The 26,207-nt window shown below is 58.9% G+C and overlaps 2 protein-coding genes and 1 pseudogene across 6 annotated transcripts in view; 2 read left to right on the top strand and 1 right to left on the bottom strand.

The window, feature by feature from the left end:
• Positions 1 to 7,071, top strand: part of DOK7 (docking protein 7) — a 41,665-nt gene extending 34,594 nt beyond the window's left edge. For all 5 annotated transcript variants that reach the window (XM_055589227.1, XM_055589230.1, XM_055589229.1 and 2 more), the window contains exon 11: positions 87 to 7,071. The gene's annotated coding sequence lies outside the window, so the exon portion shown is untranslated. The remainder of the gene's footprint in view (positions 1 to 86) is intronic.
• LRPAP1 (LDL receptor related protein associated protein 1) lies at positions 6,934 to 20,848 on the bottom strand. The gene is made up of 8 exons (XM_055589232.1): positions 20,593 to 20,848; positions 14,908 to 15,052; positions 12,842 to 12,966; positions 11,792 to 11,912; positions 11,233 to 11,391; positions 10,363 to 10,445; positions 9,444 to 9,620; positions 6,934 to 7,404 (listed from the first exon to the last, which is right to left on the bottom strand). Exons 1-8 carry the CDS (start codon positions 20,806 to 20,808, stop codon positions 7,342 to 7,344), a joined length of 1,089 nt encoding a protein of 362 aa, XP_055445207.1. The 5' UTR covers positions 20,809 to 20,848; the 3' UTR covers positions 6,934 to 7,341.
• A 1,828-nt stretch (positions 20,849 to 22,676) lies between these two features.
• On the top strand, positions 22,677 to 25,728 carry LOC129657130 (heterogeneous nuclear ribonucleoprotein D-like; annotated as a pseudogene).
• Positions 25,729 to 26,207: the final 479 nt, after the last annotated feature.

Genomic DNA, 26,207 nt, shown 5'->3' with positions numbered 1-26,207 from the left:
CGCTTCCCTGGGCCCGGGGGGTGGGGGGCGGCGGCAGGTGGACGGACGGCTCTGGTTGCCCCTCTGACGCCTGCTCTGGCCCCCAGGCCGGCGGGAGGTGCCGCCTGGACAGGTGTCCGCAGCAGCTGCGGTGGACCCGAGGCAGCGTCTGGCCAGCAGTTTCCGGCCCTGGGATGTGACCTGCCAGCAACCTTCCCTGGAGGCAGCGGCCCAGTGATGAGGACCCTCGTCTTCAACCCCGACGCGGGTTGGGGGCGTCCATCTGCAGGGCTCCACCTCCCGACCCGTCAGCACTGCCTTGCGCCTGGAGGGCGTGGCCCTTGGGCCCTTCAGCGACTGTCGGCCTCCTGGGACCCACTGAGTTAGTCCTGTAAACGGTTTAGATCTTTAAAATCTCTTATGTTCCATTGACAACATGGTCAGTTATTTCCTGAGCGCTTGGGCTCCTGCTGTGTCCCTCTGGGGGCACAGGACGGACCCCTGGCCGGTGGGCGGGGGTTGACGGGCATGTCCATGACTCAGTGGGCAGGAGGGGTGGTCCTGGCTCCCCTGGCCAGTGGGGGTGGTCTGGGTGCTGGAAAGTTCCTGGAGTTGGTGGTGGGCTTTTTGTCCTCCTTGCTGGGCCGGACCCACCCACCCTGGTCTCAGAGATAAGATAGGGCTCTTCTGCCTGGTGGGGGCTCCAACCACCCACCCCACCAGCCCCTGCAGACCCATGCCTACTGCCTCCTGCGTGATCCCACCCAGTCCCCAGCAAGCCTCGCTTAGTCTGACCATGGGAAGCCTGTGGGACACCCGCCACGTCCTCTGCCTCTTGGGGGAGGGTCCCTCAGGTTGATGTGGCCAGGGTTGATGTAGCTCCCCTCCCCCACCAAGCCTGAGCCAGCAGACGCCCCCAGTGAGATGCAAAGGCCCCGGGGCCGCTCCACACGCAGGTCAGAGTCTCACAGACCATGGACAGCACTCCAAGGGGAGCAAGCTTCTGTCTTTGCACGTGGGGGCAAAGTGTGGCCAGAGCACCCCAGTCTGGGGCTCCTGCTGTGTTGGGGCCCCTCAGCTGGGGGTTTGGGGTCTGGGCAGGCCACATGCTGCAGCATGGGGACAGGTGGTCGGGGTCCCAGGTGTTACCCGTGGCCTCGGGTGGCTGGCGTCTGGGTTCTCCTGTTGCTGGAATAAGAGGAGCCCACCGTGTCTTCGTGATGCTGACCCAGGATGTGGGGGCACCCAGGAAGGGCCACTGCACCCCCTTGGCCCTCTGCCCCACGGGTGGCCGGGGGTCTCGTGGGCAGCACCTGCCTGGAGGCACGTGGCCATGGGAAGCTGAGCAGTTCCCTATGGGGATCTTCCAGGCCTGGCCAAGGGCACCTTGGAGGGGCAGTTGAGGAGCCAGGAATCAGAATACCAGGGGCAGGCAGGGGTTTGTCCTGACACGTGACAGCCACCCTCTGGCCAGCGAGGCTCTGGGGCGCGGGGGCCAAGCCACACGGAGCCAAGTGAGAACCAAACAAATGCCTGCCCTTCCTGCAGAGCCGTGAAGGGTGGCTGGTGGTGGCTAAGTCCTTTGGGGTAACCTTGGCAAAACTGTTGCAGCCACCAGGGTTGAGGCACGCAGGCCACTGTGGCTGTGAAAGGTCTTGGGAGCCCTGGACCCGAATGAGGCCTGAGAAGGGCGCCTCGACTTTGCCGACAGGAGCACCGGCCTGGCTCCCGTGGGCAGCCCGTCACTGCCCGCCCCACTCCTGTCCTGTTGCGCCCCCAGCCCTCAGGGAGACCCCGCAGGGTGCTGGACACAGAGCTGGCGGAGGGGTGCCATGCAGCCTGGGGGCCTCCTGGGAAGGGTTTAGCACCCTAATTCTGGAATATCAGTGTCAGACCGGAAGGCTTAATTTTTTTTATTGAGGTATAATTGACAAATTATATTAGTTTTAGAGGTACAGCATTGCAGTTCTGTGTTTGCATATATTGTGAGATGAGCACCACGGTAAGTCTAGTTAACGTCCGTCACTGCACACTTTCAGGGTTTTTTTTTTCTTGTGACGAGAACTCTGAAGACGGCTCTCCACCGTCATACACAGCACAGCATCGCTGCCTGGAGCCGCGTGCTGGGCGCTGCCCCCGTAGCCTCATCGCTGCCTGGAGCTGCGTGCTGGGCACTGCCCCCATGGCCTCATCGCTGCCTAGAGCCGTGTGCTGGGCGCTGCCCCCGTGTCCTGGTTTGTAACCTGGAGTCTGTGCCTTTTGACTCCCTCTGCGGCATCGTCCACTCCAGTCCTCCATCTCTGGCAACCATGTTCATCTGTTCCACCCGTTCAGTTTTTTCTTTTCAGGTTGAGCATGTACGTGAGGCCATACATCTGGCTTTCTCTCTGTCCTACTGCCCTCTTAGGTAATCCAAGTCACACGGCAGGGTTTCATTTCTTAATGGCCGAGTAATATTCCACTTAGGAATAAGCTTCCCTGGTGGCTCTGGTGAAGAATCCACCTGCAATGCACGAGACCTGGGTTCGATCCCTGGGTTGAGAAGATCCCCTGGAAAAGGAAAAGGCAACCCACTCCAGTGTTGTGGCCTGGAGAATCGCCTGGACTGCATGGTTGCAAAGAGCCGGACATGACTGAGCGACTTTCACTTTGGAGGCTGCACCCACTTACGGCAGTGCATAAGGGCCGTCTTTTTCCACATCCTTGCCGACCTTTGGTATCTGTTGTCTTTTATATAATTTTACTTTTAAGTTTTCGGCTGCGCTGGGTCCTCACTGCTGCAGGGACTTCTCTCTGGGGGGGCCACCGTCTACTTGTGGCGCCTGGAGCTCTCACTGCTGCGGCTTCTCGTTGCTCAGCATGTCTCCTGGGAGCACAGGTTTCCGTAGTCGCGGCTGGGGGCTCAGGAGTTGTGGCTGTCGGGCTTAGTTGCTCCGTGGCATGTGGGATCTTCCCAGACCAGGGATGGAACCTCTGTCTCCTGCATTGGCAGGCGGATTCTTTGGCCCTGAGCTGCCAGGGAAACTCTGTCGTCTTTCTAGTAATAGTGTCTGTGATGTGTGCCAGGTGATGTCTCGCTGTGGTCTTGGTTTGCATTTCCCTAATGAAACGGTGTCAGACTTTATTTTTCTGGGCTCCAAAAGCACTGCAGATGGTGACTGCAGCCAGGAAATTAAGACGCTTACTCCTTGGAAGGAAAGTTATGACCAGCCTAGACAGCATATTGAAAAGCAGAGACATTACTTTGCCAACAAAGGTCCGTCTAGTCAAGGCTATGGTTTTTCCTGTGGTCATGTATGGATGTGAGAGTTGGACTGTGAAGAAGGCTGAGCGCCGAAGAATTGATGCTTTTGAACTGTGGTGTTGGAGAAGACTCTTGAGAGTCCCTTGGACTGCAAGGAGACCCAACCAGTCCATTCTGAAGGAGATCAGCCCTGGGATTTCTTTGGAGGGACTGATTGCTAAAGCTGAAACTCCAGTACTTTGGCCACCTCATGCGATGAGTTGACTCATTGGAAAAGACTCGGATGCTGGGAGGGATTGGGGGCAGGAGGAGAAGGGGACGACAGAGGATGAGGTGGCTGGATGGCATCACTGACTCGATGGATGTGAGTCTGAGTGAACTCCGGGAGTTGGTGATGGACAGGGAGGCCTGGCGTGCTGCGATTCATGGGGTCGCAGAGAGTCGGACACGACTGAGCGACTGAACTGAATGGTTAGTGATGTTGAGCATCTTTCTTGTTGCTTTGTTTTTACTGCTCAGTAATAGGAGTTCATCCGTTTTGGGTATTAGCCCTTCTCAGATACGTGGCTTGCAGGTCTCTTCTCCCGCCCCACAGGCTCTCTTCTCTGTCCGTGCTTCCCTTGCTGTGCAGGAGCGCTTTGCTTTGGTGTAGTCCCGCTTATTTACTGTTGCTTTTGGTGTCAGGTCCAAAAAATTATCACCAAGACTGATGTCAGGGAGCTTACTGCCTAGGTTTTCTTTTAGGAGTTTTATGGTTTCCAGTCTTACATTCTTTAATCCATTAATTTTTGTACATGGTGTAAGATGTGTGCTGACTCGCTTCATTCGTGTCCAACTCTGTGACCCCGTGGCCTATCACCCCCTGGGCTCCTCTTGTCTCCAGGCAAGAATACTGGAGTGGGTTGCCATGCTCTCCTCCAGGGAATCTTCCCGACTCAGGGATCAAACCCATGTCTCTTCCGTCTCCTGCGTTGGCAGGCGGGTTCTTCACCACCAGCGGCCCTGGTGTGAGACAGTGGCCCAGTTTTCCCAACACCATTTATCGAAGAGACTATCCTTTCCCCATCGTATATTCTTGGCTCCTTTGTCACAAGTTAACTGACCACGTAAGTGGGGTCTGCTTCTGACCTCGGCTCTGTTCCACTGATCTGTGTCTGTTTTACAGCAGTGCCCTTGTTGTTGCTCAGTCGCTCAGTCATGTCCGGCTCTTTGGGACCCCATGGACTGCAGCGCGCCAGCCTTCCCTGTCCTCCACTATCTCCTGAGTTTACTCAAACTCATGTCCGTTGAGTCAGTGATGCCATCCAACCATCTCATCTTCTGTCGTCCCCTTCTCCTCCCGCCTTCAATCTTGCCCAGCATCAGGGTCTTTTCCAGTTAATCAGTTCTTCACATCAGGTGGCCAAAGTGTTGGAGTTTCAGCTTCAGCATCAGTCCTTGCAATGAATATTCAGGACTGATTTCCTTTAGGATGGACTGGTTGGATCTCCTTGCAGTCCAAGGGACTCTAGAGTCTTCTCCAGCACCACAGTTCAAAAGCATCAATTCTTCGGCGCTCAGCTTTCTTTATGGTCCAACTCTCACATCCATACATGACCAGTGGAAAAACCATAGCCTTGACTAAATGGACCTTTGTTGGCAAAGTAATGTCTCTGCTTTTGAATATGCTATCTAGGTTGGTCATAACTTTCCTTCCAAGGAGTAAGCGTCTTTTAATTTCATGGCTGCAATCACCATCCAGTGATTTTTGGAGCCCAGAAAAATAAAGTCAGCCACTGTTTCCCCATCTATTTGCCATGAAATGATGAGACCAGATGCCATGATCTTGGTTTTTTGAATGTTGAGTTTTAAACCAGCTTTTTCACTCTCTGCTTTCACTTTCATCAAGAGGGTCTTTAGTTCTTCCCTTTCTGCCATAAGGGTGGTGCCATCTGCATATGTGAGGTTATTGATATTTCTCCTGGCAATCTTAATTCCAGCTTGTGCTTCATCCAGCCCAGCATTTTGCATGATGTACTTGGCATGTAAGTTAATAAGCAGGTCTTGTCATACTCCTTTCCCAATTTGGAACCAGTCTGTTGTTCCACGTCTGGTTCTAAGTATCCATCGGCAGGGCTAAGGCACCTGCGGCGAGCCCGAGGGAGGCAAGTGAGGAGCCGGGCGTGGCCATGGGCCCGGCCTGGCAGCCTTCTGTGGGCTCACACGCAAGCACCCTTGGCCAGGGCCCGGGTCTGCGAGGGGGGTCGGGAGGAGGGAAGTGTCACCGTGAGCTGGGCAGGCCCACTGTGAAAACCACAGGCGGGGGTGGGGCGGGCTTAACAGCATTTACTTCCGGTTCTGGAGGTTGGAAGGACAAGTCACGCTGGGGGAGGTCTGGTGGGGCCAGCCTCCTCTTCCTCACCGTGTTCTCACGTTGGAGGAGACAAGGGTGCTCCCTGGGATCTCTCCTGTAAAGGCACTGATGCCCTTCATGAGAACCCCACCTCCTGACCTGATTACCAAGGCCCCGCCTCCGGGTACCATCACCTTGGGGGTTAGGTTCCAACGTGGAGGTTTTGGGGACACCCTAAGTGCCTTGCTTCAGAGAAGAGAGCTGGGGGACCCGGGGCCCTGCTCTTGGCGGGCTACTGTGGGTCCCCAGCACTCGTGGGGAGCCCGCTGAGCCACAGGCATGCTCCTTGCGCCGTGTGAACACTGTCTGCCCCAGATGATCGCTGAGAAGCCACAGCTGCAGAGAGCAGCCGCTGCCCCGACCAGGGCCTCCGCCTCACCCACGCCCTCCAGGGCCAACGAGACCGGTGAGGGCCTGTCGCTCCTCCGGCATGTCTGAGCCAGGAGCAGCCTCCAAGCTGTCGGCTCCTCTGACAGTAAACTGAGTCCCTTTAGCGTCCATTTCCTGGGCGGACCCTGTACCGTCCCCCACTGTGAGCCCACGAGGGCCAGGATGTTCCTGCAGAGGTGGTGTCAGTCCTGAGTGTGTGGCTGGGGGCTCTTACCACCCCCAGCACCCAAGCACTCTGGACATCTGGGCTCCACCCTGGAAGGCAAAGGTCCTCCTTTGTCCTCAGACGGCTGTCTCAGTGCAGCGGCCCCAGCCCTGCCCGCAGCCTGGCCACTGCTGGGAGGGACATGGCTGTGGGCACAGTTGGGGGCAGACACGATGTGAGAGCCTGGGTGGGTCTCCGAGGCTGGACAGGCGCCAGGCCCAGTGACCTGGAGGGGGGCACCTCCTGCCATGGGGCCCCCTCCCTGCTCTTCCCGGCGCTGCAATGGTCCGGGACGGCTGCCCTGGCCTTCCTTCTAAGACCAGCTAATAGGGTGTCTGCCCCTGGAGTGCCAGTGATGACGGTGAGTCAGACGTGGCCGAGAGCAGGACACGGTGCCCAGCAGAGTGTCTGGGGCCCATGGGCCCTGTGGATCCGGCCCTGCCCGGGGCCCTTGGCTGAGGGGCCAGGGAACAGTCCAGAGCGGTCGGTGAGCCCTGCAGGCTGCTGGGCTCCCCTGCAACTCCGACCCGCAGGGGTAGGACCTCATGTCAGAGGCCAGGGTGGTGCTCTGCCCACCCAGGGAGTCAGCGCCAAGCCAGGGAGGCCCAGCCAAGCCCAGCAGCCCTCCCGTATCTCCCACCACAGAGACTGGGGGCGTGGGGACGGGGCGGCAGAGGGGCCCGGAGTCCCCGGGCCCGGCAGCGCAGCAAGGCGGGGCCGGTGGCAGCCGTGGCCGCGCTTTAATTGGATGCTGTCACGCATGCGTAAGGGGCTCTGTACACAGCGTTTCCGGTGGCAGTCACAGGATTTCAACGCAAATCGTGGCCTTGTAGCACAGCGGCCACCACGCCATGGGCAGCTGGGAATCGTGTTCCTGACATGGGGGCAGCTGGCTGTCAGGCAGGGGGCGCGGGCTCGTGGAGCTCCTCCTCCCGGCCCCGGGGCACCCGCGGCAGTCTGTCCGCCCTTCCGGCTACGGCCCCTCCTGGCCGGTCCCCTCCACGCCTTCCCTGAGGTTCTGCTGGCGGACAAGTGACCCGAGGGCCCGGGCCCCTCTTCGGGAACCCCAGGCCGCCGACGCCTCCTCCGTGCGGCTGGCTGCGCTGCAGGGCCTCAGAGCTCGCTGTGGCCTCAGAGCTCGTTGTGGCGGGCCCTGGAGATGCGGCTGGACAGGTCCTGCATGTGCTTCTTCACCTGCAGGAACAGCGTGGGCTGGTCACACAGGAGAGCTGCGCATGGCCCGAGACTCAGCCTACCGCTGCAGAGAAGAGCTCGGCGGTTTGCTTTCCAAGTGCCTCCCCGCTGAGCCCCCATCTATAACTCATCAGATAAACTATCGGAGCAGCTCATTAACCAGAAACAGCCTCTGGGGAACCCCGCGAACAGCCTCTCTCTCCACCCAGCATCCTCACTTCTTGTTTTCTTCTTGATGAGTCTGGCTGAAGGTTTATCAATTCTGTTTGAAAGTAAAAGTAAGGTCCCTAAGTCGTGTCTGACTGTGCGACCCCATAGACTGTAGCCCACCGGGCTCCTCCATCCATGGAATTCTCCAGGCAAGAGTACCGGAGTGGGTTGCCATTGCCTTCTCTGGGGATCTTCCCGACCCAGGGATGGAACCCGGGTCTCCCACACTGCGCGCAGAGCCCCCACATAATTCTGTTTATCTTTTCTAACAAACCAGCTCTTCGTCTCGTTGACCTAATTTTTTTCGTCTTTTTTCCTCCTCCACGTTTCTGCTCTGACCTTCGTCCCTGCCCCTCTGCTGACTCTGGGTTTGTCTGTCCTTTCTCTGGTTCCAGTGTAAGGTCAGGTTGCACGTTCCGCCGCCCGAGGCGGGCTTGTGGCTACACACCGCCCTCCTGGAGCTGCCCCTGTGACGTGCCCTAGGTCTGGGGTCTGGGACGGTCTCTCGTCTCCAGGTCACTCTGATTTCTTCCTACGTTTCTTCAATGATCCACTGATTGTTTAGTAGCCTACTGTGTACCCTCTGTGTGTTATGGTTTTTGCACTTTTTTCCCTGTAGTTTAACCTGATTTTCAAGCTATGTGGTTTCAGGGCGCAACAAAAAATACACAAAAACAAACAACGACAGACAGTGAATGAAGACCCAGCCCGTCCCTGGCTCCCCAGGCTCTGTCCTCATCGCAGTGGTGGGGGCCTCCGTGGCCTCCCAGGGCCCGGCTCTGCCCTCCTCCCCGGTCTCTGCCCTCCACCCCGGGCTCTGCCCTGCTCCCCGGGCACATAGAGCCCCTGGGCGGGAGCCCCCTGGGCTGGTGGGGCCTGGAGCGGGGCAGCAGCTGGGGCTTCCACGGAGCACCACTGGGGAAGCTTCCCTCTTCTTCCTCTCGTCACAGCAAGGTCTGGCTTCTCCCTGGTTGTCACCCCCAATTCTGGTACTTTCCTTTCTTTCCCCTCTAACTTATCCTGAACGGGGAGAGTGCCGTGTACAGGAGGCACAGAGGAGGTCCCTGCAGAGCCCTCTGCGGGCCTGGGCTCCCCTGCGCCCACAGCGATGCCCACGCCTGTGCCGCTGGCTCCGCAGGTCCACGCCGCCTGCCCCTCGCTCCTTCAGACCTGAACCCAGGCCCCCTCCGGAGACGGGCCCCTCACATCTTGGTGCCTGGGAGGTGCCCTGAGCTGTGGGCTCACTGCTGATGACCAGAGGGAGGCCCTGCCGGGTCAGGTGCCCCAGCGAGGGGGCTTCAGTCTCTGTGTTCTGTACGTGCTCTGGGATTCTCACGTCACCCCACCGAGGGCACCCGCCGCACACGGGGAGCGACCCTGTGAGGGCCACCTGCTGTGGCCCATTCCCCGTGGCGCCCAGTGTGGAACCCACGTGTCCCTGGCCCAAAGGTCCGCCTGCTCCTGCGGCCACTCAGGAGCCCCCAGAACCACCGGGCAGCTCGTGGGGATGAAGGTCACTCAGGACCAGGGGCGGGGCACACGTCTCAGCTGTGCGGCTGGAAGAGCCCGGCTCCGTCCTGCCTGCCCGCCGCGCCCCGTGGGTGCAGCCGCACCAAACCTCTTGCTGGTCACCTGGTGGGGGGCCCGGAGGTGGGGTGGGGGGGTGGTGGGGAGGCCTGGGAGGCCCCTGCCCCGCAGCCCAGCCCCAACCCCCCTCAGGGCTGTGCAGCCCCCGGGCAGGGGCGGGGGTCTGACCGTGTGTCCGATGCCCCTGCAGAGCACCGTGGGCGTGGATGAGCCCCGGGGGCGGCAGGCGGCCACATACCCACCTTGTAGCCCAGCTCCTTGGTCTTCTCCTCCAGCATGGCGTAGCGCTCCTTGTTGCGGGTGACGTGCTCCTGGTCCCCAAAGCTCTCCACGTGCTTCAGCTTCTGGTGAGAAATTTCTAGCTGCTTCTGGTAATGGTTGTGCTTTTCAATTTTAACTTCAAAGTGCTTGAGCTCCTCCTGGGATGAGATTGAAACAACTGAACCTCCCTGACACGCCCCACCACCTCCGGGCCTGCGACAGACGCCTCCCACACATGTCCACCACTTTCAGCTCTGCAGGCCCCTGGAGCGCAGCGCCCACCCCGCCCCGCGCTCCTGTCCAGGGAAGCAGCAGCCTCCCAGCCCCGGGGGCCGTGCCCTTCCCTGACCCCTGACCTGTGGGGGCTCTGCCACGACAGGACCGCGTGGAGGCGAGTGACCCCAAAACCCTCCCTCCCTCTGGGCCCAGCACAGGCCCTACAGGGCCTCAGGGGTGCCTCCATAACCCTCTGAATCCACCTGTCCTACGAGCCTACTCCTCACACCCGGCGAGCCCCAAACTCAGCAGACGGCCTGGAGGCACAGTGCCCGCCGCTGCTGCTACTACCAAGTCACGTCAGTCGCGTCCGGCTCTGTGCGACCCCATAGACGGCAGCCCACCAGGCTCCTCCGTCCCTGGGATTCTCCAGGCAAGAACACTGGAGTGGGCTGCCATTTCCTTCTCCAATGCATGAAAGTGAGAAGTGAAAGTGTCCGCTGCTGGAGGTAGGCTTTGTCCCACACGGGCCTCCGACCAGGACTCGGGGCAGCGGGGGGCGACTGGAGACGGTGCTGTGCACACGCTGGCCTGCTCGGGTTGGAGAAGGGGGCCTTTCCCGCGTCATCAGCGCGTCCACCAAGGAGACGCTGCCACCCCACGGGGCTGGGGCGCCACCCTTACCCGGAAGGACTCCAGCTCCTTCTCGGTGAAGTTGGCTGACTTGGCCATGTCCCAGAGGTCCAGCACCCGGGGCTCCGTGAACTCTGCACAAGAGTGAAGACGAGCGGTGACTCCTGCCCGGGACGCCCGGGGGCCCACGTGCCACCTGTGCAGTGCACAGGGCGTGTGCCAGCGTCCTCGGGAAGCACTGCTTGCGCCCACGCTCAGCCGGCAGCTCCCAGGTCAGGCCGCCACTCCCCAGGGCACAGGAGCCGCTGCTTGAGTGAGCAAGGGGCGCACTCCAGGGCTGGGGGGCGCCTCTGACTCTGCGGGGTCCCTCACCCGCAGCTCTAGGCTGAGGCTCAGGCTGCTGCCTGTCCTCACAGCTCCGGAGCAATGGAAACCAAATGGAGGGAACCCTTTAGCCAGCGCTTGTCAGCCACCTCTCTCCAGCCCTGGAGGAAGCTGGGAGCAGGTGGGCCGCGTGGCCAGCACCCCACGCCTCCCCTGCAGGCCCCTCCTGTCGCCCTAGGCTGCAGGGAGCACAGGAAGCACTCCAGCAGGGGCCGCCAGGTGTGCCGCCCCTGGAGGGCGGGGCTGAGGCACCGCGGCCAGCCTTGGCCCCACCCCTCCGCACGGCAGGGCCCGCGGGGGTCCCTGCTCCCTGGAAACTCAGCGGGTCGGCACAGTGGGCCTGCGGCATGGTCCGGGCGCCTCACCCCCGCGGGCTGAGCAAGCGCAGGGCGCCCGCGTCGGGCCGAGGAGCAGGGAGCCCGTCTCGCGGCCTTGACGTGCCCCTGGGCGAAGAGCAGTGGCCGCCCCGTGGTCAGCGCTCGGGGAACAGAGGGTGGAGGACGCCAGGACGGGTGTCCCAGTTGGGTGGCGGCTCACCAGTCTCGGAGCCGTAGCCCTGGTGGCTGACCCTGCGCAGCCGGTCGAAGCCCTGGCCGATGTTCCGCAGCCGGTCCTTCAGCTCCGCATGCCTGCTCGCCAGCGCCTCCGCCTGCACGCCACTCAGGTCCACTGGCCCGATGGCGTTCTCGTGGCTTTCTGCCGGAGCCAGGCCGGGGGCCTGTGAGGGGCCGGCCCGGGACGCTGCGCCCCGCGTCCCGCCCTGCTGACTCCAAGGTGGGCCCTGAGACCACCACCCCTTGGGGGCCACCCCCGAGGCGACAGGAGAGGTGGCCCGTCTGAGCACCTGACGGGGCCCGAGCCACTCCTGCTCAGAAGCCGGGAGGCCTGAGGGCGTGCACCACCCCCTCCTTGTTCTGGAACAGTCTGGGCCGGCCGGGGCAGGGAGCACCTTCAGCCCCCCCCCCTTCTGGAACATTCTGGGCCCGGGCTGCCGCAGGGAGCACCTTCGGCCCCGCCCCCGAGGGCGTGGCACTCCCCCCCGCGGCCCCCCCACACTGTTCTGGAACAGTCTGGGCCCCTACGGCGCAGGGAGCACCTTCGGCCCCGCCCAGGGTCTCCAGCAGCGCGTGGTACTCCTGCACCTTCTCCTTGTGGTGCTGAAGCTCCCGCCACAGCTTGTCCAGTTCTTCGCTGGAGAACTTCCCCGAGGTCTTCGCCTGCAAGGGCAGCGCCTCCGGTGAACGCCCGGGGCCAGCGGGACCCCAGCACAGGCCCGGTTCTCAGCCTTCACCCACCTTACCGCGGGGCAGGGCAGGAGCCCAGACCTGACCGCCTCCAGGGCGGATGGCGGGGAGACCACCCAGCTAGCCGGGCATGGGGATGGACCCCAGCAGGACCTTGGGCCGGGGCAGGGGCCAGGGGAGTCCTGGCCACTCCCCAGGGCATCGCCCCACCTGCCCAGGGGTGGGGGTGCAGGATGCATACACACGAGGGAATAACGGGTCCAGGGCTCAGCCCCGAGGAAGCTCCCCACTCCGGCCCCACCCCCATGAGCAAGGATGGCAGGTCCCAGAGAGAAGACCCCCACGGCCCCCCGGCCAGCTGGCACCCCCACCCCGGCCGAGCTCACAGAAACCATCCACAGGATCCAATCGCAGATCACACACAGATGACCCCGGACACAGGTTTGACCCCCATGGGCCCATTTACGTGCAGATTATTTAAAAAAAAACCACTGCACTGCTATGCGATCAGCAGTTGGCTGACTCTGCAGACAGAGGGCTGACTCCCAGTTACATGCGGGTTCTCCCTGGGCAGGGAAGGGTCAGTGCCCCCGCTGCCCGCCCTGTTCACAGGTCGACAGTCCAGGCACCAAGTGAAAAGAGCCGCTCATGACACCCTGAGCCTGCGTTTCTAACCACAGGTTCACGAGCACGCTTGGCAACGCGCGAGGCTCAGGCCCCCATGTGCCACGAGAAACTCCATGCAAACACGGGTTGCGAGCTCCTGTTCACAGCAGCAAGCATTCCAGGTGGGGCAGACATGGGACTACAAGCCAGTGGGGCCGGGGAGGAGGGCCCGCAGGGTGAGACGGGCCGCCCCGGGCAGGACGCCAGGGCCGAGGGTGGCTCTCGGCAGAGGGTACCTTGTGCCACAGCTTCTCCAGCCGGGGGTCCTCCAAGCTCTCATCGTCAGGGCCGTGGTCGACGAAGTTGTTGCTCACGACCCGCGAGTCCTTCCTGCCGTCCAGGCCATACTTGGCCAGGATGACTAGGAGGGAGCAGGGCGGGGTCAGGGAGGTGGGCTGGGGGCTGTACCCTCCTCTGCCGCTCAGGACCTGGGGAAGGAGCAGGGACCCGGGGCTCCCCCCGCCCCCGGCCGGCTTCCAGCCAACCCCTCCACCCCCTCCCTGTGCGGAGAGCCGCGCACAGGCCTGGCACCCATGGGACCACCTTTGGACCGGCTGCACAGGTTCGCCAAACCAAAACCCGCCATCTGATTCTGTTGAGGAGCAAGCTCCAACTGGGGCGGAAGTGGACAGGGCCACGTGGGCAGGGGCAGCCCCCCCACAACCCATGTCTTTATCTGGAGAAGATTTCTAACGGTGGGATCTTGCTGTCAACAGCTGCCAGGGGAAAGTTTACTAATGACAGTGGAGCCGGGGCGGGGGGACACTGGCTCAGCCGCTGCTGGCTGGTCATTGCAGGCCAGCGACCGGCTGACGTTTCTCCGTAGCTCCCAGGACACAGCGCCCACCCACGGCCTCCGCACCACACAGGGGCCTGCATCTCTGCACAGTGTCGGAGAGGGTGGGTGCCTGGGGAGGTCTGGAGGCAGCTCTCTGCGCAGCGGGGCTGGGCTGCTGGGTCTGCCCTGGACACCGGTCCTGGTGTCTCCGCCCACTCCCATCAACCACCCCGCTGCCCCGCCCTCCCTGCTCAGAGGGATGGGGCCCCCAGGCTGCAGACAGGATCCACCCTCCAGGCTTCACACCGGGGCTTCCTGGGGTCCTGGGCTTCCTCTCCCCTGACCTCCATCCCTGGCGTCCTCGTTCAAGCTGAGGCCACCTGGCCCCTGACCCCCAGCCCCTCCTCTGGGCCTGACTCCACGAGCACTGGACACGCATGGTCCCTGAGGGGCCCGCAGCCTCCTGTGCAGCCCACACCCAGCTCCTGGCCTTGGGCCTGCTGTTGGAGGCACCTTGGGCCCCGTTCACACTGAGCTCATCTTGTGGGGCTAAACTGCCCTGTCTACCCTGCCTGGGGGCTCAGCCCACAGGGGTCTGAGTGAGCCATGGAGAGGCTGTGCTCCTGGTGTCCAGCCTGTGGTTTTCGAAACATTAAGAACCCGTGTGTGACCCTCTCCCTAAACTGCAGAAGCCCTTCACCCGACGACGGGAGCCAGACCCACAGGAGGTGCAGCCCGCGGGGTGGCCCAGCCGTCCGTGAGGACTTGGCTTGGGGGGGCGGGTCTGCCGTCAGCCCAGCCTCCAGGCCAACCCTCCACGCCAGCCTCCTGAGACGCCGGGCACGGGTGACCACCGTCTGCAGGGCGCAGGGCAGATCTGGCCACCGCTGGGTCCTGGTCTGGATGCCACACTATGTGGACACCTAGGTGTGGCATCTGCCTTGTAAAGGGGCTGGGTCGGTTGGGGGGTGGGTGGGATGTGGGGTCTCGGGCCACACCCAGAAGACAGCCAGCCGCTCGGGGACCACCACCCCCAGATCGGCAGGCCCAGCTCAGGCCCCAGCTCTCCAGGCCGGCTGAGTCTCCTGCCAGGTCACCTGGGCGCCCACAGAGACCAGTGTCACCCAGACAAACAAGGCGGCCTGTCTGGGCACGGCCGTGGACCGGGAAGGCTCTGCTCTTCCCAGGGGACTAGACCCCAGGAACACCCCACCTCCTCGTCCAGGTGACTCCAGGCCGCCCCGGCCGTCTTCCCGGACCAGACAGACCCGGGGCTTCGGCCGCTGGGAGCTCGCTCAGCCGGATGCCCTTGCCCTGGACCCCCTCCCACCAGCCAAGGCCCATCGAGGACAGCCTGGCAGCTGCACCCGCCTGGAGCTGAGGGTCACCCTGCAGGGCTCAGGCTCACAGGAGCGGTCCTGACTCTTGTCCTGCCCACAGACCAAGTCAGAACACCAAGCTGGAGCCTGAGCCGGGGCGACCACTGCCCTTGGCCAGAGGAGAGGGGAGCGAGAAGAGAAGTACCACTGAGGCTGCGGACCAGCTTCGCCTCTTCCTCCCCGTCCTCATCCAGGCCCTCAGCCTTCAGCTTCTTCCACTTGAATTCATCCCGCTCTTGAATCTTCAGATCAGTGTGGAGGTCGGACAACTTCAAAGGAGGAAGATTCAGCTGCGGGAGGAGGAGAAGAGAGGACGCCTGACCACCAGCTGCATGGTGACCAATGACAGCCCAGAAGAAACTGACCTCAGAGAGGAGACGCCAGAGGTGGGGAGGAGGAGCCGGGGTCCTGGGTGCTCAAGATCCCGCTCACGCTCCCGCACGAGAATGTCAAAGGGGCCTCTGTGCACGGCGTGGAGCCCACCGGCCCTTAGGCCCCAGGCCCACCCTCCAGCCTCAGCGGACACCGCGTCCTCAGGGAGCCCCGGGGCATCGGCGGCCTGTGCGCGGGCGCTGGGGAGACAAGCTGGCTCGCCCTCCAGCCTCGGCAGACACCACGTCCCCAGGGAGCCCTGGGGTATCAGCGGCCTGAGCACTGGCCCTGGGGAGACAGGCCGGCTCGCCCTCCAGCCTGGACCCTGGGCACCTGTGCACACCTGGGCGCAGGGATGCAGGCGCACGGATGCTGGGCTCACCCGAGAAACTTCTCCCTGCATGTGTAACTTGGATGAAAAGTAAACCGCAAGGACTGGAGAGTAGATCATATTTATGGAAGACTTCCAATTAAAAAACAAAAAGCACAGCTACGGCTCCCCAGGGTCATTGCCTGTGCTGGGGGCTGACCGAGGGGCGCGGGGCCTCCCTGGATACGGGCTGCGGGGCTAAGAAGGGCTCTCCGGCTCCTGGCAGAGGCTGCTCTGTGCTTGGCCCAAGGGCGCCTCCTCACTTCTGGGCCAGAACCGGCATGCGAAGGCTGTGGTCAGGCCCGTTAAACGTGCAACTTTAAAAATGAACGCGTTAGCATGCCTGGCAGACACCTGCCCCCTTGAAGGGCGGGCGGGGTGACACGGTGAGGACCCGGGGCTGCAGTGTGGGCCCCCTAGGCAGCCCTTCCGCGACCCCCGTAGGCTCCCTGGGGGGCCCCGCTACCCCAGGCAGGTGCGGGTGCTGGGACCTGACCCCATACAGCCTGCCTGTCATGCAGGAAGGGGAGCCTTGCGAGGTCGGGCTTGGAGGCACACACGTACGCGTGCCCGCACGTGCACAGAAGCAGGAAGGCAGAGAGAGACCTCTCGGGGCTAGAACCTTCAGTCGGGGCAGGAAGACGGTGTGGAGAGGAAACCGAAGCTGCCAGGCAGGGTGAGGACTCACGGCAGAGGCGCCGGGGCCCCACTCACCCCGACTTCCTGCTGTCCGCCTGCCCGGCTGGGCGGACACCGGGCAGCGTCCTGGCCGCCTCCCTGGAGGTGCTCTCGGGCGGGCCCTCGCGAGCCCGGGGCCCTCTCCTCCACTCCCGTCAGAGGCCCCTGGGAGGGTAAGAACCTGTCTGAAGGACACGGCTGCGTGTCCCTGGCTATCGGACCCTTTCCACTGCTACTGGAAGGGGGGCGGACTTAATTTCCTTCTCAGAGAGTTGGATGCTGGTGACGGAAGCGTCAGCGAGGCCTGCGTGTCGCTCCTGCGCCCTGTAGCCGTGGCCAGGTTGTTGACAGATCTAGTGACTCTGTGCAGCGTTCACGTTTGCTGCAAGTGGAGAGCACGTCATCTGCAAACAGAGCCCCTTACCTCTTCCTTTCTGACCGGGATGACTTTTCTTTCTTTTTTCTTGCCTGGCTGTTCTGCCTGGAGCTTCCACTCCTTGTTGAAAAGAAGTAATAACCTAATTCTTAAACAGGCGAAGGACTTGAATATAAATTTCTCCAGACACCACACGTGAATGGCCAAGAGGGACATGAACAGACCCTCCAGATGGCAGATCATCGGGACGAATGGAAACCCCACGAGAGACACCGCCTCACAGCAGTTACAGGTCGGTTACTCGGGAATGGAAAGCAGCCCCTGCTGGGGGGTAACAAAGGGAGCCCCCGCGGGCGACCGGTGGGATGCACGGGCGCAGCCACTGTGGCAAACAGCGAGGAGGTGCCTCAGAAACGAGACGAGAGCTGCCGTGCGACCCAGCAATCCCCGCCAGGCACTGACCACAGGCCTGAAGCCAGAATCTCGACAAAAGCCCTGTGCTCCCAAGCTTCCTGCAGCACCAGTCACAGCGGCCAGGACACGGGAGCAGCTCAGCCAAGATGCCCATCGAGACACAGAAGGAAAACACCGGACAGACATACAACGGAATACGGGCCTCAAGACAGAAGGGGAACTGGCCCTTTGTGAAGACACAGGCGCTGGGTGAGATAAGCCAGACGTATCAGCAAACGCTCCTCCACAACAACGCTCCATGAGGGGTGGAGAGTGGACAAGAGGCAGAGGAGAGGAAATGAAGGGCTGGTCAAAGGGCGCAGAGCCAGCCATGCGGCTCGAGTGAGCCCCGGAGCCCCACTGCTCAGTGTGACCCTGGCAACCAGACTGCACGTTTCTGTTGTTTAGTCACTCACACTACACTACACAGCTCAGTTGTGTCCGACTCTTTGCGATCCCCTGGACTGTAGCCGGCCAGGCTCCTCAGTCCATGGGATTCTCCAGGCAAGAATACTGGAGTGGGTTGCCATTTCCTTCTCCAGGGGATCTTCCCAACCCAGGGATGGAACCCTGGTCTCCCGCATGGCAGGAAGATGCTTTATCTTCTGAGCCACCAGGGAATTCCCTTTAGTCACTCAGTCGTGTACAACTCCTTGTGACGCCGTAGCCCTCCAGGCTCCTCTGTCCATGGGCTTCTCCAGGTAAGAATACTGGGCTGGGTTGCCTTGCTTTCCTCCAGGGGATCTTCCCAACCCAGGGATTGAATCTGGGTCTTCTGCAAGGAAGGAGATTCTTCACCACTGAGCCACCTGGGAATCCCATTTAAACTATTATTTAAAAATTTGCTAAGGGGCGGGGCAGGGGGTGGGGGTGTTGATCTTAGGTTCTTACCACAAATAATAACAAACAAGAGCTCAGGAGAATATCTGGGAGGTGGTGGGTGTGTCTGTGGGCCTGTACACTTATCTCCAAACTAATCAGCAACTTTTCAGAGGTCAATCATACCTCAAAAATGGTAAAACAAAACAACAAAAAACCAAAACCAACAACCAACCAAAAAAAAAAATCCCCTGGGACCCAGCGTCCACGCACATGTCAGCTCCAGCCACAGCTCTGCACGCTGACCCTGGACCAAGGTGGGAGCTGCACCCCCGGCCCACAGAAGGACTGGCGAGAGACGACAGGGGGACGCCTTCTCCCACCCTGAGCACACGCCATGCAAGACACACCCTGAGATCACCTCATGTTTAGAAACGTGATGTTTTTTCAGTCAGTCGAGTCGCTCAGTTGTGTCCAACTCTTTGTGACCCCATGGACTGCAGCATGCCAGGCCTCCCTGTCCATCACCAACTTCTGGAGTTTACTCAAACTCATGTCCATCGAGTCGGTGATGCCATCCAACCGTCTCATCCTCTATCGTCCCCTTCTCCTCCCCCCTTCAATCTTTCCCAACATCAGGGTCTTTTCTAAGGAGTCAGTCCTTCACATCAGGTGGCCAAAGTCTTGATGTTTTCAGAGAGCAAATTATCCCGAGAACAAAACCAAAAGGCTAAGAACCAAAAGTGCCTTGTGCTGGCCCTGCCTCCCGTCTGGGCTCGACTCTGGGCAGGGGAGTGCCGACCCTGGGACTCGGCCGGAGGCCCGCACCACGTGCCCCCTTGCGGGCTCCTGCCACCACCCGAGGCGCTTCCTGAAGCTTCACCGTCTAGGAAGGCTGGGACAGGCCAGCTTGTATTCCACAGGTCTGCTCAGGGAGCCAAGAAACTGATGCCACCGGGCATGAACCCCACCCTGAGGACCTGTGCCCTTCGTTCAGCAGAAAACACTTGTACACGCAATTGGAGAATTTCAGGGCCGAGGGGCCCAGAAAAGACGTCTAATGCAAGGCCGGCCCGTCCAAGGACAGTGCTGGGGTTCCCAGAGAACAGAGGAGGCCCTCTCAGACAGATGTGACCTGAGACTGACCAGGTCACACTGCACACACAGTCACCAGGTCAGTCTCAGTGGACTGAGCGCGGGGGCGGGGCGGGGAGGGTTATGGAGGCGCGGCTGGAGGGCAGGCGACGGCCAGGAGGCGTGAGGAGGCTGGCAGATGTGAAGCGGCATCTGGACAGACAAGACGGGGCTGACCAGCACCGCCCTGCGGGCAGGAGGGCTCCGGGCAGGTTCGTGGGCACAAGAGTCCCTTCTCCCAGTAAGCCCTCCAGCCTCTCCAACCCAGAGTGCTCTCTCACCAGGCAGGCTGCACACACAGTGGCCCTGACAGCTAGGGACTCCGAGCGGAATCCTCAAGGGCACTGGCCCAGGAACAGTGCGGGGCCTGGAAGCTAAGGGCCTGGGGGCATCTACTGGGCCCTGACTGCCCCTCAGGCGGCTCTCTGTCACATTCCGCCCCCGCCTTTCTTCCCCCTCGGTTTCTTTTCTTTTCCAAAACTTAGTCCTCACTTTGCTCTCTTTCAAGGACTCAGGAATGCTTAAAACTGGAAGACTGAAGCTGATAAGACTCCATTTGAGAGATGAAGACAGAGGCCCAGAGGCTGGGGGAAGCTTGTAAATACCCATTTCTCTAAAAACACCCAGCCTGAAACAGCAGGGACTGTTAGGTTAATGAGGAAGCTGCCTCCAGGTGGAGTGACCTTAGAGGCGTCCTTTGCCCTCTGGGCTTTGAGGAAGGTCGGATTCACTTCACTTGAGTCTTAAGTTTCAGGTGTTATCCTCCCACCACATGTGAAAGTGAGTCGCTCAGTCGTGTCCGACTCTGCAAATTCTCCAGGCCAGAATACAGGAGTGGGTAGCCGTTCCCTTCTCACCACATCCTCTCACCCAATTTAACAAGAATCTGTCTGCTTCCAGGTTTCTGCTATCCTTGACTTGTCCTCATGACCAGCATCACCCGTTTTCTTGTTTCTCCATATAGGGAAACAGAATGTTGAAAAGGCAAAAACCTGCAAAGTTGAAAGGGAATCTCGGCCTCAAACTGACAGGGCAGCCCCTCTGCCCAGGCCAAGGCCTCCTGTCTTCACCTGTTATCACCAGGCCAGGGTCCCTGTTCCCTGATGAAGGGTAGAGGGCACGCAGTAAGAGGGACTCGCACCTGTATGTGCGGGAGGGTCTGAGGCTGTCAAACGCTTGAGGCCCCGGCCAGCAGACACCCGAGACTGAAGAGACCCCGGCCTGGGCTCTGCAGACCCCAGGATCAGAGGACGCCCTGCAGATCCCCGAAACTGAAGAGGCCAGGGCCCGGGTTCTGCGGACCTCAGGATTAAGACACCCTGCAGACCCCCGAGACAGAAGAGACCCGGGCCTGCGCTCCGCGGACCCCAGGATCAGAGGACGCCCCGTGGACCCTCGAGACTGAAGAGACCGGGGCCTGCGCTCCGCGGACCCCAGGATCAGAGGACGCCCCGTGGACCCTCTAGACTGAAGAGACCCGGGCCTGCGCTCCGCGGACCCCAGGATCAGAGGACGCCCCGTGGACCCTCGAGACTGAAGAGACCCGGGCCTGCGCTCCGCGGACCCCAGGATCAGAGGACGCCCCGGCTCGCGGAGCCCCGAGGTGGAGGGACCAGGTCGCCGCTCACCCGCTGGGCCTTCTCCCACAGCTGGTTCAGCTTCTCCATGCGGAACTCCGCCGCGGGCTCGCGCTTCGAGGGCGGCGCGGGCTCGTTCTTCTCCCGCGAGTACTTGCCGGCATGGCCCGCCGCGGCCCACGGCCCGAGGAGCAGAAGCAGCAGCAGCAGCAGCCGCGGCGGCCGCCGGACCGCGCGCAGCCCGGACAGGACCCTCCGCGACGCCATCTTCCGCCTCCAGACGCGGTGCCCTGGGAGCTGCGGGAAGGAAAAGGCCTCGCCCCGCCCACCGGGCTCGCCCCGCCCACCAGGCCCCGCCGCGCTGCCTCCTGGGAGTTGTAGTCCCTCCCCGCGCAGCCGACCCAAAAGGAGGCAGCGGGCGGACTACAAGGCCCGGGGCGCCCTGCGGAGGCACGGCGCTGGGGCATTTCCTAGGCAACCGCAGCAACCGCAGCCACTACCTGGTGTCTCCGTGCGCCTCCGGGGCTAAGTGTGGCTCAGTTCAGTTCAGTCTCTTAGTCCTGTCCGACTCTTTGCCACCCCACGGACTGCAGCACGCCAGGCCTCCCTGTACATCACCAACTCCCGGAGCTTACTCAAACTCATGTCCATTGAGTCGGTGATGCCATCCAACCATCTTATCCTCTGTTGTCCCCTTCTCCTCCCGCCTTCAATCTTACCCAGCATCAGGGTCTTTTCCAGTGAGTCAGTTCTTCGCATCAGGTGGCCAAAGTATTGGAGCTTCAACATCGGCATCAGTTCTTCCAATGAATATTCAGGACTGATTTCCTTCAGGATGGACTGGTTGGATCTCCTTGCAGTCCAAGGGACTCTCAAGAGTCTTCTCCAACACCACAGTTCAAAAGCATCACTTCTTTAGGGCTTAGCCTTCTTTATGGTCCACCTCTCTCATCCATACATGACTACTGGAAAAGCCATAGCTTTGACCAGACGGACCTTTGTTGGCAAAGTAATGCCTCTGCTTTTTAATATGCTGTCTAGTTTGGTCATAGCTTTTCTTCCAAGGAGCAAGCGTCTTTTAATTTCATGACTGCAGTCACCATCTGCAGTGATTTTGGAGCCCCCAAAAATAAAGTCTGTCACTGTTTCCATTGTTTCCACTGTTTCCCGGCATCAGGGTCTTTTCCAGTGAGTCGGTTCTTCACATCAGGTGGACAAAGTACTGAAGTTTCAGCTTCAGCACCAGTGCAGCTTCGGCGGCCCTAGCTGGGACGGGAGACTGCCGGGGGCTGTAGGTGGGTCAGAGATCTGATTTCCCACCCTGGATTCACCCCCACAAGGGCATTTTCCCCTCAGCTGCATGGAAAGAGGACACAGTTCAAAACTCGGGACTGTGTCTGGCTGACAACTTAGCTTGTTTCTGTGTCCCCTGCCTCGGTGTTGAGCCTTCCCTGTCCTTATGAACTCTGGAAATTGGCCTTGGCTGGTACCCCACCGTACATGTCTCTGTCAGGAAGCCTAGATCCCCCCTCCCAAGCCCACTCCTTCCCAGGGAGCCACAGGGGTTCCCGCCTCCCCAAAGCTTCCCCCCTTCCCCGCCATCTAGCGAGTGCCTGCATCTCAACACCAACTTTAAATTGCATCCACTTCTCCCCCTGCACTTGTTCTGTTATTAGAGATGTTTGTGTACCTGTCCTCTCTCCCCACCTGCTGCATTTTAGTAAACAAGCAAAGCTGAATACAGCCAACGTGCTAGGGCCGCTCTCCCAGTGGGGTGACGGGGGAACAGGGAAAGAGTGGGAGCCAGACGGCGGCCTCGAGCAGCTTCTGGGGTCAGGTAGAGGCACCCACGGGGGTGCTTTGGTGCTTCAAGAAGGAGCTGGGCAAGCCACGTGTGGTGAGGATGGTGGACCATGCTTGAGAAGGAGTGCCCAAGGGAAGAGAGCCAAGCGTACGTTTCTTGACCTGAGAGAAGCCGCTGTCGGCCCAGGTCATATTGCCATCTCAGCCTGGCCACGACGCGTGCCTGTGAGGAAGAGCAGGCCTCAGGAGTGAGTGATGTTAAGGAAACAAAAGCACGTGAGAGTGAACAGCTATTACCAGGCCAGGGAGATAATTTAACAGTTTAACCGGAGATGATACGTCAGTCCTGGTAGTTCAGTCTGTACGTCGTGTCTGACTCTGCGACCCCATGGGCTGTAGCCCGCCAGGCTCCTCTGTTCCTGGGATTTCCTAGGCAAGGATACTGGAGTGGGTTTCCATTTCCTTCTCCAGAGGACCTTCCTAACCTAGGGAATGAACCCAGATCTCCTGCATAGCAGGCAGTCTTCAACGTATCAGGCAGATTCTTTACTGCTGAGCCCCCAGGGAAGCCTTACATCAGTCATAGAGACTGCCAGTTCTGTTTCCGAGATAAAGAATCAGAGCAGATCAGTCGTTCAGTCATGTCCGACTCTTTGCGACCCCATGAATCGCAGCACGCCAGGCCTCCCTGTCCATCACCAACTCCCGGAGTTCACTCAGACTCACATCCATCGAGTCAGTGATGCCATCCGGCCATCTCATCCTCTGTCGTCCTCTTCTCCTCCTGCCCCCAATCCCTCCCAGCATCAGAGTCTTTTCCAATGAGTCAACTCTTCACATGAGGTGGCCAAAGTACTGGAGTTTCAGCTTTAGCATCAGTCCTTCCAAAGAAATCCCAGGGCTGATCTCCTTCAGAATGGACGGGCTGGATTTCCTTGCAGTCCAAGGGACTCTGAAGAGCCTGTTCCAACACCACAGTTCAAAAGCATCAATTCTTCGGCGCTCAGCCTTCTTCACAGTCCAACTCTCACATCCATACATGACCACAGGAAAAACCATAGCCTTGACTAGACGGACCTTTGTTGGCAAAGTAATGTCTCTGCTTTTGAATATGCTATCTAGGTTGGTCATAACTTTCCTTCCAAGGAGTAAGCGTCTTTTAATTTCATGGCTGCAGTCACCATCTGTAGTGATTTTGGAGCCCAGAAAAATAAAGTCTGACACTGTTTCCACTGTTTCCCCATCTACTTCCCATGAAGTGGTGGGACCAGATGCCATGATCTTCGTTTTCTGAATGTTGAGCTTTAGGCCAACTTTTTCACTCTCCACTTTCACTTTCATCAAGAGGCTTTTGAGTTCCTCTTCACTTTCTGCCATAAGGGTGGTGTCATCTGCGTATCTGAGGTGATTGATATTTCTCCCGGCAATCTTGATTCCAGTTTGTGTTTCTTCCAGTCCAGCGTTTCTCATGATGTACTCTGCATAGAAGTTAAATAAACAGGGTGACAATATACAGCCTTGACAAACTCCTTTTCCTATTTGGAACCAGTCTGTTGTTCCATGTCCAGTTCTAACTGTTGCTTCCTGACCTGCATACAAATTTCTCAAGAGGCAGATCAGGTGGTCTGATAAAGAATAAAGAACAGTCTGACACATATTCTCTGAGCTGTCAAACAGGGTCCAAACCCCCTTGGACAACTGGCCGCCAGACTAACGGGAGCCACACCACTGACGATGTTGATCTTTGCTGGCTTCAGTCAACCAAGACCCTGGCTTCTGTCAGCCTAGGGTGACGCCTGCCCCAAGTCTATGCTCAATTCCTCTCTGCACAAGCCCTTTCACGAGGATGTGTGCTCCCGCAGCTTGAAACTTCCCCTATTTTGCTGTCCTGGGAGACACTGCTTTGGGAAGTACCCCCAAAATTCTCCTTACTTGCTGCAGATAATAAATCGTTCTCCCACTGTTTGATTTGATTGGTTTGGCTCGATGCCCACTAAGAAGTGAACCCAGTTTCTGGGGGTAACAGGAGAACATTCCAAGTGGAGGGTCCGTGAAGGAAAAGGGAGTGGAGAAAACCTGGGCACCTTGGGAGGAACTGGTATTTAGTTACTTTTTTTAAAAGAAGAATTGAGGCTCTTCCGCTGCCATTTTAAATCCAGCTCCATACAATGCTCCGCCGCCGCCGCCGCTGGACGCAGACTGGGAGCCAGCACCCTCTGCCAACAGCTCCGCCGCTCGGGAAGTCGTGAACATACAGCGACATAGGGCATTCGCAGAGGGCTCCAAGATCAACACGAGCAGGGACCAGCAGGATGACGGTAAGATGTTTATTGGAGGCTGGAGCTGGGATACAAGAAAGAAAGATCTGACTGAATATTTGTCTCAATTTGGGGATGTGGTGGACTGCATGGTTAAAACAGATGGTGTTACTAGAAGATCACAAGGATTTGGATTTGTGCTTTTCAAGGATGCTGCTAGTGTTGATAAGGTTTGGGAACTGAAATAACATAAACGGGATGGCAAATTGATAGACCCTAGATGACCAACCTAGATAGCGTATTCAAAAGCAGAGACATTACTTTGCCAACAAAGGTCCGTCTAGTCAAGGCTATGGTTTTTCCAGTGGTCATGTATGGATGTGAAAGTAGGACTGTGAAGAAAGCTGAGCACCGAAGAATTGATGCTTTTGAAGTGTGGTGTTGGAGAAGACTCTTGAGAGTCCCTTGGACTGCAAGGAGATCCAGCCAGTCCATTCTGAAAGAGATCAGCCCTGGGATTTCTTTGGAGGGAACGATGCTGAAGGTGAAACTCCAGTACTTTGGCCACCTCATGTGAAGACTTGACTCATTGGAAAAGACTCTGGTGCTGGGAGGGATTGGGGGCAGGAGGAGAAGGGGACGACAGAGGATGAGATGGCTGGATGGTGTCACTGACTCTATGGACGTGAGTCTGAGTGAACTCCGGAAGTTGGTGATGGACAGGGAGGTCTGGCGTGCTGCGATTCATGGGGTCGAAAAGAGTCGGACATGACTGAGGAACTGAACTGAACTGAACTGAGAAGGTCCAAAGTTTTAAAAGGGAAGGAACCCCCCCAAAAATAGATTTTCGTGGGTGGATTGAGCCCAGATACTTTGGAGGAACAAATGAAAGAATATTTTGGAGACTTTGGAGAGATTGAAACTATTGAACTTCCTGTGGTTACAAAAACAAAGGAAAGAAGAGGATTTTGCTTTATTACAAATATAGACGAGGAGAAAGTAGAGACAAAGTGGACTGAACTGAGCTTTGTCTGTTGCTATCTGTGTTGTGACTCAGTGTGGATTTGTGTTTATACAAACTTTATTTGTATGATTATATGTTAAGCCTCAAATAAATGCTTCTTTATGTGATTGTTTAAAAAAAAAGAATTGAGGCATAGTGGATGTACAATGTTGTGTTAGTTTCAGGCACACAGCAAAGTATTTTAGTTAGATATACATATATGTGTGTGTGTGTGTATATATATATATTTATACACTTTTTCAAATTTTTTCCATAATAGGTTATTATAAGACATTGAATATGGTTCCCTGTGCTATACAGTAGGTCTTTGTTGTTTATCTATTTATGTATTCTTGTGTGTAACTAATAATCCTGAGCTTCCAGTTTATCCCTCCCCGCCTTTTCCCCCTTGGTAATCATAAGTTCCATTTTCCATGTCTGTAAGTCTATTTCCGTTTTGTAAATAAATTCATTAGTGTCATTTTTTTTAAGATTTCACAGGTAAGCGATATTATTTGATATTTGTCTCTGTCTGAGTTACTTAGCATGATAATGTCTAGGTCCATCCATCTTGCTGCAAGAGGCATCATTTCATTCTTTTT

The sequence above is a fragment of the Bubalus kerabau genome, chromosome 7, assembly GCF_029407905.1.
Source record: "Bubalus kerabau isolate K-KA32 ecotype Philippines breed swamp buffalo chromosome 7, PCC_UOA_SB_1v2, whole genome shotgun sequence".
Lineage (NCBI taxonomy): Eukaryota > Metazoa > Chordata > Mammalia > Artiodactyla > Bovidae > Bubalus > Bubalus kerabau.
The sequence above is the reverse complement of the archived record's forward strand: the minus strand, read 5'-3'. Positions and strand labels throughout refer to the sequence as shown.

Bases quoted from the DNA above. Each gene is read 5' to 3' on its own strand.
- LRPAP1 (XM_055589232.1), bottom strand. From the start codon at position 20,808: ATGGCGTCGCGGAGGGTCCTGTCCGGGCTGCGCGCGGTCCGGCGGCCG. The intron at 11,913-12,841 runs GTACCCTCTGCC...CTGCCCTTGCAG, and splicing joins TGGAGAAGCTGTGGCACAAG to GCGAAGACCTCGGGGAAGTT. The intron at 11,392-11,791 runs GTGCTCCCTGCG...TGGCTCCGGCAG, and splicing joins GACCCTGGGCGGGGCCGAAG to AAAGCCACGAGAACGCCATC.